Consider the following 13223-nt stretch of genomic DNA (forward strand, 5'->3'; position numbering starts at 1 on the left):
TCTAAAATCCTTTTACCTAAAATCACTCTAAAATAAATTTTATAAATGGAATAAATTTGTAATTGACGAAACTTAAAACCTACTATGACCAAGTGTATTTATATTTATTAATCATATTTATTAAATAACTGGGCTTGGGTCATATGAAACTAAGACTTGAATTCCAAACCCAACACAACAGCCCACTGGGCCTAGTTTAAGCCACCACAACCCAAATCAAGTGGGCCCAAGCCTAGTCCATTTACATGCCTAGTGTTTTTTGCTGTGGTGTACAGAGAATTTGTTGTCCAATTGTTCAAACATTTCAAACATACTTCTAATATTTTAATTGTTTCATGGAATGCATATTTTATCTTAAATATAATTATTTCTAACCATGGATTTGATAAAATTGTACAACATTGTCTAAACTTAGACAAAATAATTTACCTAATCAAAAACCTACCCAAATCTTATTCACAATTAAATCTATATTGAATATTTATAATATTTTAAATTATTTAGACAATAAAATTACATATATTTGTATGTTATGTGAATATAATTTCATTGAGTCTATATTTTATGAATTATTTCTTTTAATTTTAATATTTTACTTAAAGCTTATATCCAAGCTTTAAGCAAATAAATTCACAATTAATTTTAGGATAAATTACAAAAGTCATTCCAATATGTTTATGAATTTTATCGAAAAACTTTTTTTTTTTCCGAGCATTGTAAGTCGTAAATTGTGCTTAAATATCAAATAAACCATACTATTAAAGTTCTTTTGTTAAAACGAAAAGGCCTCTATGAAAAAATCCGAGGATGACGAAATTATTTTTTTATAATTTGTTTTACTAATATGATGCTTTTATTAGAAGACATTTTTATCTTGTCAAGAAAGTTAGTTCATAATTAATTATAAACTTTTATTGCACTAATACCAACTTTTTAGAATTATGGTTTAAAGAAAACCCATCTCAAATGGGTTCAAATATTTTTTGTCTTATGTAAACCAATATCGGCATTATTGAATACACTAGAATAGTACCAAATAACTTGTTGGTGTTACGAATCATTTCAAATAAATCTTGCTCTTCACGTTGAGTAGTTTATGAATACATCATTGAGTTTATAAGTTTGGTTTAGTAATTCAACATTCCAATTGAAAGCTTTCAAAGGCCGATATTATTGACATTAAATTAAATAAAATTGTCAAAATATGACAAAAAATTACAGTAAATATCTTTGACTCGAAATGTAAATCGAATCATCAGGTTAAACATTTTAGTAAATTCTAAACATTGGACGAAGCTGAACCCAATCAACATGGATTTGGTGCATGCAAATGAACGAACTTGGTTCATTAGGCCTAAATCAATGGATGAGTTGTTAGTGTTAAATAAATTGCTCTGTCAAGCACACAAAAATGAATGAAACAATAACAATACTGTTCACATTAAATAAATATTGCCAAATTGTTTTGTTGTATGTACATATAGCGTAAATTTCATTCTTTAGCCAAAAGAATGAATGCCATTCTTTAATAAGAAAATTACAATAAATACCATTAATTTAATGTATTTATCGAGAGGGACAGTTTGGTAAATTCCAATCATTGGGCAGGCCAAGCCCAATCAAAAAGGTCCGGGCCGGGTGAAAATGAACCCGGCCCGTCAGGCCCAGATACTGCGTCGTCGTTCGTATTTCAACTGTGGAGTCCCATCGGTCGATCCACCGAGTTCGCTTTACGAGTTGCTTCATCTCTGCAAAAGACTCTCTGATTTCAATCCTCCGATTCCTCAGGCTTCGTTTTCCGACTCCAGCTCTCAGTCAATTTGGTTTTTGCTCCACCAACTGTGAGGTACGGCAATTTCTCACCCTCGCTTCCCCCCGTTAGTTTCCCGGAAAATAATAAAATTTTCCGGACTGCTTATTTGTTTCATTTTTTTTCTCGGGAACAATTTTCAATAGAGTAGCGGAAACCAAGTGACCGAAATTGTAGGCATTTGACGTTGATCTTGTTGCTCAATGTGTTGCAAAATTGAGAGTAATTTCGGGTTGTGGATTGATTTCATGTGATCCGTGTTTCTTACTCTTCTCATTGATGCTGATTTGACTCTGTGTGGAGTTATAGGTGTAGTGATTCCAGTTAGTGGAAGAAATACTGATTTTCAGTCATTTCCAGTCTTAGCGTCCGTTTGCTCCCCGAGAAAGAATGAAAGAAAGGGGAAAAGAAAAGGAAAATGCTTGAATTTGATAAAGGAAGCATTTGGTTTCATTTCGTCTGATGTCCTTTGTTCTTTCACTGAACCAAAGGAAGGTTTACACTATTAGAGAGCTGAGCAGGTGTAGGGTTTGGAGAATCTCGGCTTGAATTTTTTCCAGTTGTGCATATTTAGCTATTCTAAATGTTGTGACTTAAAATTTGAAATTGACATTGTTTTTTTTTTTCTTCTAGATAAGGCTTTTGAATTGGGGGTCTGATTTTAAACAATATGGTAAAGTTTCTCAACTAGCTTCAGATTGATCATAATTCTTATTTATTTGGCCATTACGAAATTGTAAGTTTGGTTGTGAAAATTCACTCTGTTTTCTTCAGAATTACCTAATTGGAGCTTTCAAGCCATCATGTAATATTTCGATCACATTTGCTGATGGAAAAAGTCGGAAGCAGGTATTTGGTTGAGCTTGGTGGTGCACGCTAGTAGAACTTTAATATCTGCTTTGTGTTTGATTTCATTCATAAAGTGAAGGAAAGAGAAAAATGGAGATTCTTGTCCATTTCTTAATGGGGCGTGAATCTTATCAATTATATGGCATTTGCTTTCTGGAACTAAATGAATAACCTTGGATAATAGTGTCACTTGTATGTCATCCTGTGAACAATGGATGTCTTCAGCTTTATTTTTTGGGTTCATAATTATGCAAATGGGGGGATTGGTGGGCTTCATAATATAATTTGACCTGTGATGCCCTTTATGGTGGGATTTGAAGAACTTCAAGAACAACTGATAAAAATTTACTTTTAGTCTTGATCCTTATCTGGTCATTGGAATAGTTAATAAAATTCTTGTGGTTTTGTTAGGGGCTTTATGTTGTTACTTGAAGAAATTTTAGATTCAATGACTAATGAGCAATATTGATGAATTCTTTTGTTTAATTTCCATCTGAGTTCAGATTTGTTCATCTATATTTTGCGATTAACATGGCATTTTGATTTTGTAGGTTCCAATAAAGAAAGAAAATGGTCAGACAGTAATGGTCCCACTTTTTCAAAGTCAGGAAAACATTTCTGGAAAGGTATCTTGCATGATATCATAGTTATGTGTTATCTTTATTTGTATGTTTAGTTTTTGTACTCAGAAAATAACTGGAAATAATTTAGATTAATAATTTTGATGCTGAAAAAATATTGTTATGTGGTAATACTTTCAGATATCTATAGAACCACTTCAGGGAAAGAAGGTTGAACACAATGGTGTGAAAATTGAGCTCCTTGGTCAGATAGGTACATTTTTGTTCAATGCTTTCAATTTAGTATGATGCGTGTCAAAAGGAAGAATTAAACACTGTATTGCATTTCCTTGTTCCTATAGTTTTGCGATTCAAGCGAATGTGAAGGTTGAAAATTTTGTTTTAGGTACTGGTAAATGTGTCAAAGTATTTAACATAGTTGCATACTTGCACATGGTTATTCTACCATATTGTGTATGGTTAACTGTTATCATCCTAATCAGGTTAATCCTGGATTTCGGGTTGTTCTGTTACACATGGTTTTACACTCTGCTTTAGATATATTATCTTCAACCTTTTTAACTAAGAAATGGATATTTATTTGTTTATTTTTTGATGGGTAAATTTTTGTCCCCAGTGGGACTTGAACCTAGAACCTCTCGCAAAACCCTCCACAACCCTTTATCACCTTTTATTTTTTTATTTTTGTTTTTGATAGATCATAACCCTTTATCACTTGAGTCAGACATCAAGGGCAATAAATGAATATCTAATCCTCTTTAGATATTTGACTTTCATTTAATATCTTCATTAATTTTAGTCAAAAGGGACATGCTTGAAACCATTCACTATCCTCTGTAAGCTTGTTAACACTTGGATTTTTTAGTTCATTTAACTTGGATGCTAGCTAATATTTGTGTTAGCTGGTACTGATGGAAGTGTCTACTATAATTATTTACTGTTTTTTATTCTTTGGCATTTTCATTCTTTGTTCTTCTCCTTTTCTGAATAAACCTTGTCTTGCTCTGATAAAAAAATAAATAAATCTTGTCTCTCAGTTTGGTGGAACTGCTGTTTCTTGTTTTTCAAACATTAATGAAAACTTCGTTTCACTTTGCAGAGATGTATTTTGACAGAGGCAACTTCTATGATTTTACCTCCCTTGGTAAGTTTATTCTGGCTTTCATGCTATTATCTTAGGATTTTTTAGGAGCCCAGGGTTTTTTTCCCACTTTGTTAAACAGTAACCTTGCTTCTTTTTTTTCCTTTTTCTTTCTATTTTTATACCTCATGCCATTAATACTACTGATTTTATAAATTTGTATGTGCAACCATGAAGTGAAACAACAATCAAACCTATCAGCAATAAGAGATTGGTTTTACTTCTATTCTTCTTTTTTGCAGTTCGTGAACTGGATGTGCCTGGAGAAATATATGAAAGGAAAACATATCCATTTGAATTTTCTACAGTTGAAATGCCATACGAGACGTACAATGGGGTTAATGTGAGGCTTAGGTAACATATTTATTATTTTTTAAAGCTTTCATAGTAAATCTTTGTATTAATATTCTTTCGTTGGTTAACCCTTTGGAATTTTACAATTGACCATATGAATTGTTGCTATAGTTCCGTGAGTTTTTCTCTGGCTTTTGTGACTATACTTCACTTTGATCTTTATTTAACTTTGTGTATCCAATGAACAAGGCTAGGAATAGATTTCTTTAAAGCATATAAATATATCTGTACTCTGTAGTAGCACTTACCTGAATTTCCCTGCATCCATTGGAAAAGCTAACAAAAGTCATTGCTCTGTATTATTGTGCTTTTTTGTTGATATGATATTCAAGGATATCAAAATGAATTTCCAGGTTCCACTTAATTAATCCATTCAAAACTTGATTTTGTTCACCTTTTTGTTGCAATTGTATTTCCAAGTATTGTAGTACCTCTTAAGTCCAAGCTTTTTTGTTCAAGATTGTGGGTCTTTAATCTTGAATCTACAAAATTGTAGATCCTCCCTTTTTGGGTTTACTCTTCTTTAGTTGACTTAAGATATTCTTCTTCCATGTGGATCAGTTTTGGTACTTCATGTGCTCATAGGCTTTGTCAGTTCCTTATGTTGGTTGAATATTAACATGTTAGTGTTACTTTCTTTGCTGTTTAGTTTGTAAATTGAAAATAATTGGTTTTATCAATTCAGCGCCCTTTAGGCATGAGTGGAAATTGGAAATGATTAATTGTATAGTAATCTACAAAGTGTGAATTTTTAAAATGCTTTGATCAATATAATTCTTAAAAGCATATGGTGTGTGATATTTTTTACTAGTATTTACAATTTATCTCAAATTTGTTCATTGCAGGTATGTCCTAAAAGTTACAATCAGTCGTGGCTATGGTGGTAGCATTGTGGAATACCAAGATTTTGTGGTAATCTTTCTGTATTGTGAAGAACATTTAGTAATTGATGATTCTTCTTTTTTTTAAGGGGTCATGCAATCTTCCATGCATATTCTTCTCCAAAAAGAGGAAGAAGAAAAGATACCTTAAAGTCATATTTCTTACATTATCAATTTAAGGATGTGGTTATACCTATCAAAAAAAAATTTTAAGGATGTGGTTATGTGCAAATTAATATATTTTCGGCAACTCTACCCCATATCTGCAGTAGATCGCAAAAATTTTCTCATGTATCTGGCCCCTCAGATACTGATGTTTGCAGTTCCTAGAGGGCTGAGAATTGTGACAATATGTAGATGAACACCACAATCTTGGAGACATGATAGCCCTCTTATTGGGGCAATGGTGCAGGCAAGAAAGGGGAAAAAGAAACTTCAAGAGTCAGTCATATAAGCAGACACTTCATCCTAGAACTGTGAAATCTTTCATGGTTGTTTTTTGGTGGTTTTCAGAATACCTGTTTGTGCCTTGAACTGTACAACCACCAGTTCCTAGCCTGGAATGGTTGTGGTTAATGCCTGACTACCTAATATTGCCCTAGCAAAAGCCGAGGAAAAAGGATCTTTTGTATTTAAGATATACAGGAGAATTATTTATGCCTTGCTTTTATTAATATTGGCAGTATTTAAGATTAGTTGTGCATGCTTAAGATTATTATGGAATGTGATTTTGAGTTACTTGCTAAACTAGAACCTTGAAACTTTATTTTAGATTATAAATCTTGGACAGCCTATATAGTAAATTGTTGGTTTGAACAAATCATAGATGTTATTTATTTATTTGTAATTTGGAAATGGTTGTTTCTTACTGGGAAATTAAATAGATATATCAATAATACAGTTTTATATAATGCTTATTATACTGCCTCACAATCTTTTAATATATAAATTATAAAGCATTTCTGGTCTTATCAATTTGATAATTTTATTAATACAGTTTTGATCTTATAATGGTGTTATTCTTAATGCATCAGGTTCGCAACTACACCCCACCTCCGGAAATTAACACTAGTATTAAGGTTAGTATAATCTTTCATTTGCACAGATAGCCCATTGTAGGTTAGGTGTATGTGAGAAGAAATTGTTACTACCTTGATGGTTTTTATGGAATCCTTTTCCCCTATTGTAGCCTGTTGCATACTGTTATCTCAAATGGCGATCTCAAATTTTAAATGACCATGGAAGTTGTTCTCATCCTTATTAATATTCATGTAGAATCTAGTAACAGACTGGAAAACTTATTGAGCAGAGTGTCTTTGTTTTGGTATTGGGTGGGTATGATATCATTGTACTGTAGAGCTGGGTTATCCTTCTATCCTGTTTAGCATGCAAATCCCATTAAGAATGATTTTTCGGACTTCTAACATAATCTAAATGCTTGCCAGATGGAGGTTGGAATTGAAGATTGCCTACACATTGAGTTTGAGTACAATAAAAGCAAGTACGTTTTACATAATTCATTTGACTTGGATATGCAGTTCCTTTTTGGGTGGTTGGATTCTTAGATAGGAATCAACTGCCAACCAGATTTTTTATGGTACTGAAACCTGGAATAACATGTCTTCTTCCGGTGTTTGAGTTTTAACCACATGTCCCTTGACTGCAAATAGATATTTGCTTAATCATGACATATTGAGTATGGACAATTTGGTTGGTCTGGGTGAGGTTTCACACCTGTGCACAAGCACTAGGGAGTAGGATGGTGGATTCAATTATTGCCTTTTTTCCGAGTTTAAGTTAGAAGGGAAGATCTTTGTCATAGCTAATTGAAGTTTAAAATATCCAGGTATCATCTGAAAGATGTTATTATCGGGAAGATATATTTTCTTCTTGTAAGAATCAAGATAAAAAATATGGATCTCGAGATCAGGCGGCGAGAGTCAACAGGATCAGGGGCCAACACCCATGTTGAGACAGAGACACTAGCAAAGTTTGAGTTGATGGATGGTGCTCCAGTAAGAGGTATCCTCAGAACCACACTTCAGGTTTCATACATATTCCATACATGTATCAATCCACAAGCCTTTTCTTCTTTTACAGGTGAATCAATTCCAATTAGACTGTTTCTTAGTCCCTATGAGCTGACACCTACACACCGCAACATTAACAACAAATTCAGCGTCAAATATTATTTGAACCTTGTTCTTGTTGACGAAGAGGACCGTCGGTATTTCAAGCAGCAGGAGATCACAGTATACCGCCTTCCCGAAACTTCTTGATTATTTTATATGTAAAACCAACACTGGGTTCTGAAAAAAAGAGAGGGAATTAATTGCTGCTTGCCACCTTGTGAAAGCTTGAGTTTTACTGGAGTGAAAATCCTGTTTCTTATAGGAACTACAATGGCTTGTTATTTATTGGTGACGCTTTTGGTACAACATTGTCACGGTTATGTACATCAACGGTTATCTAATGCTGTTTATGTGGGGATCTCCGGTTTCTGTTAGGATACTATCAATGACACTGTTATCCAATACCATTGACTAATGACTTGGCATCCATAACTTGTGCCTTGTTCTGTATGATTTTCGATCTTTTGTGGATTCTTGACAATGTTATTATTTTTAACATTCACTTTTTATTGTCATAACTATCTTTTAATAATCTGTAATTTGCCTTTTTGTGTGGTAGCAATTTTCATTCACTGGTGTGGCTTGTAAGCAGGTACGCATCCATTTCTTTCATATGCAACAAATGTTAGAAACAGCCTACTAGTTAGCATCCCAGATACATAACATAAGCCTCCAAATATGTTACAAACTCTTACACGAAGGACACAAGTCGAACCAATGATGATATACATGATCCTTTTACAAAAACCCACCTTCTGTAGAAATAACTAAATCTGATGGAGATTTCATTCTTCTGAAACTGATGGCAAGCCTTCTTTGAACCATGTGTAGAGTCCCCCTTCTAAGTGAAAGACATTGGTGTAACCATTGAGGACAAGTAAGTAGGCTGCTATCAGTGACCTGCAGAAAATAGCATCAAGTTACCAACTTGTTTGGTTGTATCCAAGAACATGAATTATACTTGGAACCATATGGCTTTTAGAGCTTCTATAGTTGTAATGTCAGTTGTTCCCCATGAATTGTATGTGACCTAAAGGCAAGATCATATACTTTCTATCTATTTACCCATCCTTTTTATTCATGTTTCTTATAGTAGTAACACATCTTTTGTGTCTATTAGAATTGATATCCTGTCTGCCCTTTTATGCCATCTTCAAGGTCATAATACTAATTCTGCAAAATAGCTGAAACTACGTAGAAATGCAGAAAGTTGGAGAACCGATATATAGTTTACTCTCGTTCTCCCACTTTGGGACATGTAAAGTGTGCTAAACATGCAGGTTCGAGTTCGTATGCCACCACTTGCTGCAAAAATGCTGAACTGAAGGTTAGATCTGTTACCAATCCACTGGTCCCAGAACCCACCAAAAACAGGACCTGCATCAGGTAATGCCCTAACAGGCCTGGTCTACATTAATGTCATGATCTTGAATTTTTCTTGCTTCTTACCTCATTTATCGGTTTTCGTCAAACAATCCTAGGGTAGAATGGTATTATATTAACATTGTGGAATAAGAGTATAATTCTCATAGAAGTTGGTGTGGCACAATGAAGTTTCAGAGAGAAGGGAAGAGGAAGATACAATAGGAGGAGAAGAACCACCTTGACTGCTGGCCTTCAGGGAGGTTTTGGGACGGTTTCATGGTACCCCCAGATGAGCAAGCCACTATTATCTTTGCGCTCTTATCTATTTTCGATTCCACACCTGTTAGCATGATACCATACATTTAGTTAATCCCAAACCATGAATTATCCAGAAGCAATCCAACAACTCAAAGCATGATTAGGTAAGAACAATATACTTTGCATGAACTCTGGGTTCTCTTCTGTGCCTGCAAATATGCCAAAAAATGCAAATGCAGCACGCCTAGCAATGTCCCACGCTGTCCATTCCTTTATAAGCCTATATATTTGCACATTAATAGCGCCTGGAGGATGAGCCTGCAACCCGAAAATATAAAAAAAAAATTGTTCTGTTTCTGCTCCTATTGATTGAAGAATTTAATCTCAATAACATAAGCAGGGGGTTATGAGTTCTTGTACTGACTTCCATACTGCTAATTTCAATATCAAATATGAAGAACTGACCTCTTTGAATTCTGCTTCAGGCCTGACGTCAAGAATCACAAAGTTATTCTCTTGCTGAAGGCGTAGAGCTTCCTTGGCATCCACACTCCTTACCTGCAAATCAGAAACATTCCAGGAGTTCTCACCCGATAAAAAGGAAGAATTCTGCTTGTGATCTATGAGTTATCCAGGTGCGCAATAACATAAATTACTATTGAATTAGTTTATTGGTTCATTGGAATCTTTGAATGAGTCCCATATGACTTAGAAAGAGGTGCATACCTTTTTCTCTAGCAGAACCTCCCTCTTAATCTTCCAGTCTTCCTCAGCTAATCCCTCAAAACAAGAGCAAAGAAGCAACTAGATGAATTAAGTCTAGAATGCACCTGAAAACCCGAACTTAATCACTGAATTGATCAATCCATCTCGTTAACTCCAGAAAGCGAACGAAAAAACTTGTTACTATGCTCAAATTCACACTAAAAAACAGACATACCTGGCGATTTTGCGGGTTTTGTTGCTGCACTTTGGATCTTTAGGCCCCTAGAGCCAGACTCTGAATATAGTCTCTGCCTATTAGTCCTAACTGATCTGGTCACGCAGTACGAAGAAATGGAGTGGTGACTAGTGTTTGAAGAGAGGTGGGACTTGGGATGTAAAGAAGAAGAAGAGTGTGGAGTGATCGAAGCAAGAGCTGCCATTTTTTCAAAGAGGGGGAGACTTGCGAAAATCTCCGCAGCTTTTGCCCTTTTGTCAATGAATTGGAGTGAAATGAAATTGAGGCATTTGGTCTGGTGATGTTTTGGGAGATCTTTGGGGGAAGTGAGTGTGGGCCATGGAGATTGTGGATTTTTAGGCTTGAAAGAATCAGCGTGAGTGGTGGAGGTTTAAGGGGTGTGTTCGTGTGTAGATTTCTTTCATCCACATTTCATCCTTTTTTGGGTCGTAGTGATAATTGATAAAAGTCTCACCAAACGATCGATAACAAAAGTTTTCCAAGCTGGCTGCCTTCATCTCCACTTCTCCTCCCATGTTTTATAAAAGGAGTGATGGCTGTGGGATGCATAAATGTTTTTATTAGTTAATTTATTTAAAAATAAAACCTAAATAGTATCTCATTTTTAACTCCCCAAACTATATAATAAAATCTAAAATCTAACGACTAATATTAAAACTTCCGTATACTATTGTTTTGTATCATAGAAAATTTCATCATTTTTTATTATAAAAAATATATGAATAATTGAAAATGCAAATAAATATTTAAAAAATATGTCATAACATATGATTTTATTAATAGAATTGAAGGCATTTAAAAACTACACTTTTTAGTATAGGGTACATAGTGCATACCATGAGAAATATGTCATTTGGCCACGGCATTTTTCTCCTTTTATTTGTCCAAAAATTGTAATCTGGAGTTCATGATGATTGATGAGCACGTGACATGTAATAAATAGAAGCATGACCATCGCCCTTTCTTTTCTTAAACTTTCAAGGTGGACAAGTACGGCTTCTTTAAACTTTCCATGGAGAACTCGATGAACCACACCATTGAAGGCTCTTTGGCAACTGTTATTAAAAATAGTTTTTTTGTTCTTTAAAATAAAAAATAATTTTTCAATTCCAAAGGTATGTTTGATAAACCTTTACAAAATGTTATTTTAATAATAAATTTTAGATGTTTTTAGTTATTTTATATAAAATATTTAAATAATAACTGTTTTAAGAATTGTTTTCAATTTTTTTTAAGAATTATTTTGGAAAAAGTTCCAAACAAACTCTGAAATTCATCTACATTTTTTAGGAAAAATTTTAGTTTTGGTTTTTATAGTGGAAGAAATAGAAAAAAAAAGCATTGAAAGTTAGTTATTATTTTTTTTATAATATTGACTTTAATATTATAATTTTTTTTAATAAAATAAACGACAAGGCTTTTTGGATTTTCCCTTAAACAAATTATATTTGAAAGCATGACAAAAATTTAATTAATAAATATTTGATAAACTAATAATAGAAAAAATATATAAAAACAATAATAAACAAAAATTCATAACAAAGTATTAAAAATAATTATAAAATATAAATTTTTAAAAAATAATTCAAGTTTTATGTAATCATCGAATCAAAAGAAGTATCTAAGATAACCAAAGATAGTATCCATATCATTAAAAGATAGTACTGGATGCTTAAAGAAAATATACTTAACAAAAAAATTGTATAAAATGTTAATTATTTTTAAGTAGTAGTTTAAAATTTGTATTTTATAAACTTGAATTTTTATTTTATGTTTTTTTTTATTATATGAGTTAATGGAAACACACTTTGTTTTACTAAATTTTGTTAAAAAAAATTGCATTTCATGTGATCCACAGGACAATTCAATAATGGTAAATTTTTTCTATCAAATTAACCCAATTAAATATCTTCCTTCCGAATAATCACAAAGCAATAAAAAAAGAAAGAAAGAAAAATACCACATCTGATTCATGTACCTCAAAAGCTTGACCATAGGATGGTTGCGCTCAATAACTAGAGCACCACTTGATTCTTTCATATCTTCATTAAAAAATTAATTAATTAATTCTAAAACAACAATTGGATTATTTTAATTCTGACCAACCAGGCCCATTAATCATTAATTTATCAAAGACTTTTTCTAGTTTGTGGGCCCATTTTACAAAAACGGCCCAGAAACAATGGGTCATGGTGGGGCCCACATTAGAAATCCCAGGACGTGCCGTTTTGCACTATTGCTTACACCGAAACCACCGACACACTGAGGACCTACGACTACCAGTATTATTTTAATCCACCGTACAGATCTTGCCACGTGTCATGTGACTGTACTTGAATGTGAAACCGCGTCCTCTCAGCAGCATGGGCTTCTGTCATATGCGGTATGGATCACCTACAATCCTGTGGGTTTCTAGCTTTTCTTGGTTGTACCTTCTGAAACAACGGCGAGATTCTTAAAAACCAGTTTTTTTTTTTTTTTTTTAATGATTTTAAAAATAATTCTCATTATTCATGAATAAAATTATATTTGAAACTCAAACATAAACAATAAGTTTTTTTAAAAAAAATATTCTTAATAAAATTATTATACCTAAAATATTTTTATATTTTTAATTATTGTTAAAAAATTAGAAAAAAAAAATGAAACACCCTCAAATTTATTTCAAAAAATAATACATTTGTAGAAAAAAAATTTAAAAATTATTTTTTATCAAGAATTTATTGAACATATTTTTTTCTTCCTTATCATATAATGCTCATCTTATTATTTTGTAATTAAAAAAAAAATCTTTAAATTTTGCCTGTTTGATGTTTAAAATATCATATTCCATTAATGTTTTGTTTATTTGTCTTGTTGGTTTGTGGCTCCAAATTATTATGAAGACAAGA

At 32.9% G+C, this 13223-nt stretch overlaps 2 protein-coding genes across 2 annotated transcripts; one reads left to right on the forward strand and one right to left on the reverse strand.

Moving 5' to 3' along the window:
• The first annotated feature begins 1657 nt into the window (after positions 1-1657).
• LOC100250336 (vacuolar protein sorting-associated protein 26A) lies at positions 1658-8250 on the forward strand. The gene is made up of 12 exons (XM_002274549.5): positions 1658-1846; positions 2444-2483; positions 2585-2659; positions 3211-3285; positions 3421-3493; positions 4340-4384; positions 4624-4735; positions 5581-5647; positions 6651-6695; positions 7062-7117; positions 7463-7638; positions 7717-8250. Exons 2-12 carry the CDS (start codon positions 2481-2483, stop codon positions 7893-7895), a joined length of 906 nt encoding a protein of 301 aa, XP_002274585.1. The 5' UTR covers positions 1658-1846; positions 2444-2480; the 3' UTR covers positions 7896-8250.
• Positions 8251-8326: 76 nt separating this feature from the next.
• Positions 8327-10712, reverse strand: LOC100245212 (rhodanese-like domain-containing protein 14, chloroplastic). The gene is made up of 6 exons (XM_002274610.5): positions 10312-10712; positions 10098-10144; positions 9837-9929; positions 9551-9689; positions 9351-9453; positions 8327-8648 (listed from the first exon to the last, which is right to left on the reverse strand). Exons 1-6 carry the CDS (start codon positions 10514-10516, stop codon positions 8534-8536), a joined length of 702 nt encoding a protein of 233 aa, XP_002274646.1. The 5' UTR covers positions 10517-10712; the 3' UTR covers positions 8327-8533.
• Between the last annotated feature and the right edge of the window lie 2511 nt (positions 10713-13223).

The sequence above is a fragment of the Vitis vinifera genome, chromosome 16, assembly GCF_030704535.1.
Source record: "Vitis vinifera cultivar Pinot Noir 40024 chromosome 16, ASM3070453v1".
Taxonomy (NCBI): domain Eukaryota; kingdom Viridiplantae; phylum Streptophyta; class Magnoliopsida; order Vitales; family Vitaceae; genus Vitis; species Vitis vinifera.